At 49.9% G+C, this 3,763-nt stretch overlaps 1 protein-coding gene across 1 annotated transcript in view; it reads left to right on the top strand.

Moving 5' to 3' along the window:
* The window catches only part of BMF (Bcl2 modifying factor), a 17,794-nt gene extending 14,418 nt beyond the window's left edge, over nt 1–3,376 (top strand). The window contains 1 exon segment of the mRNA XM_023514252.1: nt 3,145–3,376. Within this exon segment, the coding sequence (XP_023370020.1) occupies nt 3,145–3,246 (102 nt within the window). The 3' untranslated portion in view covers nt 3,247–3,376.
* The last annotated feature ends 387 nt before the right edge of the window (nt 3,377–3,763 follow it).

The raw sequence follows: 3,763 nt of genomic DNA, 5'->3' as shown, positions 1-3,763 counted from the left end.
AAAAAAAAAAAAAAATGATTTCTGATTTTTGAAATGTCACCCCCAAGGAGCTTGTTCAATGTACAAACTTCTGGGACCCTTCCCTGGAGATTCTGAGTCAGTTGGTCTTGGTGGGGCCTGGAGACTATTTACAACAATCCCTCAGGTGGTTTAGTGACATAATTGGGTTTGAAAACCACTGATTTAATTTAATATCCGTGTGTTCCTTATGAGTCTAGTGAGAACTTACAAATAGGTTGGTGGGAAATCCCAGCTTAAAGCCAGATCTTCTTCTCCTTGGTATGAGGATCTGTCCACCACCCATAATGCCTTCCTTGCCAATTCCTGAGCCCTCAGGACCCTTCCTGAGGGCTGGCCCGAGTGTGCTGCCTTCTTCATCAAGGCCTGCCAGCATCCCCAGGGAGACCTCAGCCTTCCCTCTGACAGCACTCTCCAGCCCACAGCTGCTTCTGGGCCCCCCAGTGTCCTCAAATGATGGAGGTGAGAGTTCTATCTTGCCTTATTCCTAGAGACCTGAGGACCCAGGAGGTTAACCTGGCAGTGTATGGCTTTCATTAGTGGAATTTGGGGGAAACTGAGGCATGCAGAGATGAGACTGACCCAGGCCCCATCATAGAATTGTAATCTCCCTTCCTTGGCTGATGAGCTATTTTGAGATGGCTTAGTAAGAAGATTGAAGGTCTACTTTGGTAGAAGAAAGGCTTGTGGAAGCACTCAGAGCAGGGGTCCTCAAACTTTGTAAACAGGGGGCCAGTTCACTGTTGACTGTTGGAGGGCTGGACTATGGGCCTTGGGACGTGTCGGCTGCTAAGCAGGACAGGCAGCGGTGGCAAAAACACCTGGTGGGCTGGATAAATGTCCTTGGCGGTCCACATGTGGCCCACAGGCTGTAGTTTGAGGACCCCTGACTCAGAGCATAGTGATAGTGGGGAGGATGCTGCTCTGGGGCCAGGTTGCCTGGGTTCATTCTAGTCCCTGCCATTTACTAACTATGTGGTGGCTGTTATCAGAAACAACTTTTTCCCTTATCTCATTTCAATGGATATATACCTGCTGCATACATAGGGCAATTGAGAGGACCAAAGGAGTTTAATACATATATAGCAATGCATCTCATCCGATAACATCCCTCAAAGTCACCTGGGAATCTTCTGATTCAGTCAGTGGATTTGTATTTCTAGGAAGCTTTTTAGATGGCATGGCGGCTCACAGACCACACTTAGCGAGGCAAGTTTATAGAGCACGCAGAACAGAGCCTGGCACACACACTCCGTGTTACTGTTATGATCATGTTATTGCTTCTTGGCCTTTTCAAACAAGCACCTTAAGGGATTTGGAATTCCAGCAGACAGGCCTCTCCAGGGATCAGTCTTTTCCTGGATTGTCCTTCTGTTCCGCCACATGACCTTTGCACCTGTCCTGGGCAGCAGCTGGGGAGGGGAGGAAAGGGGGGTTCCTCTGTCCAGCTGTTGCAGGCCCGAGTCTTGGAGTCTTCAGGTTTGCAGCTGAGTCCATTTTCATGCAGCTTTACTCTAACCAGATTTTGTTAAGCCGGGTGTGTTTCCTCTTTTTACTCATCTTTGTTTACAAAACATGAGGAAGCCATCAGTCTCCCCAGGCTCAGTCTGCCAGGCCTCTTCTGTGGCACGCCTGATTTCCCTTCCCCTTGTAGCAGGAGCTGCCTTCAGTGTGCTGGGTTATTTTCCAGTCCCTCTTCTGCAGGGAAAAGAGGAATGCTCTTGCTTTGGATGTGGGACTTTCTATGTACACCCAGTTGTCAGGCAGGCCATGCCTCCGTGCAAACCTCTCTTGTCTTTGTGGCTGAGGGCGGGGCAACCCAGCAACCTGTGTGATTCCCTGGGGACAGGTCAGGGAGGCCAAGCTGGGTGTAACTTGGAAGCTCTAGGAGTCCAGGAAACCTGGGCTCACTTTCCAGTTGGGCCACTGACTTACTCTATCCTCTTCTCATCTGACTAGGAGTGGTTGCCTGGTGGGGGCTGGTGCTGTGGTGAAAGACAGTTTAAGAGAGGGCTCCAGCTCCTCCAGACACCTCACATAAACTCGCTTGCTGCCTGGGCCACTGAAGTAATCCAAGTCCAGCCTGTGCTGGCCCCTCTCTGCACACTAGGTTTTTATTCCCGTGTCCACTGAGAACCCTGTGGAGAGGCCCCAGCCCAGTCCTTCTGCCCTGGCAGACAAAGAGAGAACAAAGACTGCCTCTTCCAGCACCCCATGGTCCCCCCCCCACTCTGCTGGCCCCTGGGAAATGGTACCTGTGTGGGCAGGGGACTAGCCACCAGCCTGGGAGCCACTGAGCCCTGAACTTTGCCCCTAGCTCCCCAGCCTGACAGTAGGACCTGGGATAACCTCCAGAGCGTAGTGTGTATTCTTTGTTTTTGTTTTATTTTCAAGTATGTTCTTGCTTAACATTTAATTGGCTCCAGTCAGTAGGAAAGCGCTCCAAGAGGGATTATTTATGGCTTACTGTCAAGAGCAGCTATAAAAAGGGCAGCACTGAGCTGGAGATGCTGGGAAGGGAGAGCGGGCAGGCACACGTGTGTGCGTGTGTGTGCATGTGTGCGCACGCGTGTGTGTCTGTATGTGCGTGCTCGCACTGGATGAAATCAGATTTTTGCTGCCTCAGCAGTGTGGTTTAAATTGAAGATTAACCCTTTGACCTTCACAGTGTCAAATCACTTGCAGATGGAGGCCCCCCCTTTCCCCTTGTTCTCTCTGTTACTTTGCAGTGGGGGGAGGAAGGGGGGCACTTCTTCTCTTTCTCTCTGAAGCAAGTTTGTTGTTCATGCAGCTGAGGTTGGAGGGGCTCGGGAGCCAATCTGATTAAAAGCAGCACTTGGCTAAACTCTGGAAAATCCTGCAAGCAGGGGAAAAATTTAATCCTCTTGTGCATAGTGCACACAGAGCCTGGTCTTTTCTTTTTAATGTTAAAACTGCAATTGTTTGTGGAGAATTCAACTATCTCCTCCACAGGCTACTTCTGTTTTGCCTCCCCCTTCTCTCCCCAGTTTGCTGGACTGATAGGATTAAAGAACCTTGAGATATGTAGATCAGAACTTTTTCTGGAAATGATAAGGAGTCCTTAAGGCTGTGTTTAGGAGTTATTTATTTATCTTTTCCTTCCAGCACCAGCAGAACCAAAATCGTGTGTGGTGGCAGGTCCTCTTTTTCCTACACAACCTGGCTTTGAACGGAGAAGAGAACAGGAATGGGGCAGGTCCCAGGTGAGGCTGGGCTGCCTTCTTCGCATGGGACACCAGGACCGCCATCTGGAACAGGAAGGAACGTGGGGCAGGACTGACACTATGTCTTATGGAGTTGTTTTCTGTTGTATTTTAAAAATTTCTTTTTGTGTGTATATATGACGTACCCAAGCGGGACTTCCTTTCTCTGTTTGGGGCCTCAACCAGGAGCGGGGCCTTTGTCAAACACTGTTGAAGGAGAGGCTAATGATGTGTCTGTGATGGCGGGAGCTCCCAAGGCCTCTGACAAGTAAATTCTTCAGTCTCCAGCCGTCAAAGATGACCAGTTAGCAGTGCTCTCCAGGGAGTAGACTCTAGTTTTCCCACAGGAACTCAGTTAAAAAATAGACTGGATTGGTCTCCTAGTTACGTCAAACCTGTCAGCCTTCCACTGTGGATGGAGCCATGGTCCTGATGGTCACATTGCATTAAGCCAGCAGGGCCTCGGTCACAGCCTTTCCAGCTAAGGATGGCAGCTTTACCAGGCTGACCAGCCAGGTCCT

Source organism: Otolemur garnettii, unplaced genomic scaffold (genome assembly GCF_000181295.1).
Source record: "Otolemur garnettii isolate 467f Iridium unplaced genomic scaffold, OtoGar3 scaffold00050, whole genome shotgun sequence".
In the NCBI taxonomy this organism is placed as follows: Eukaryota; Metazoa; Chordata; class Mammalia; order Primates; family Galagidae; genus Otolemur; species Otolemur garnettii.
Note: the sequence above shows the minus strand (reverse complement) of the source record. Positions and strands in the feature narration are given on the sequence as shown.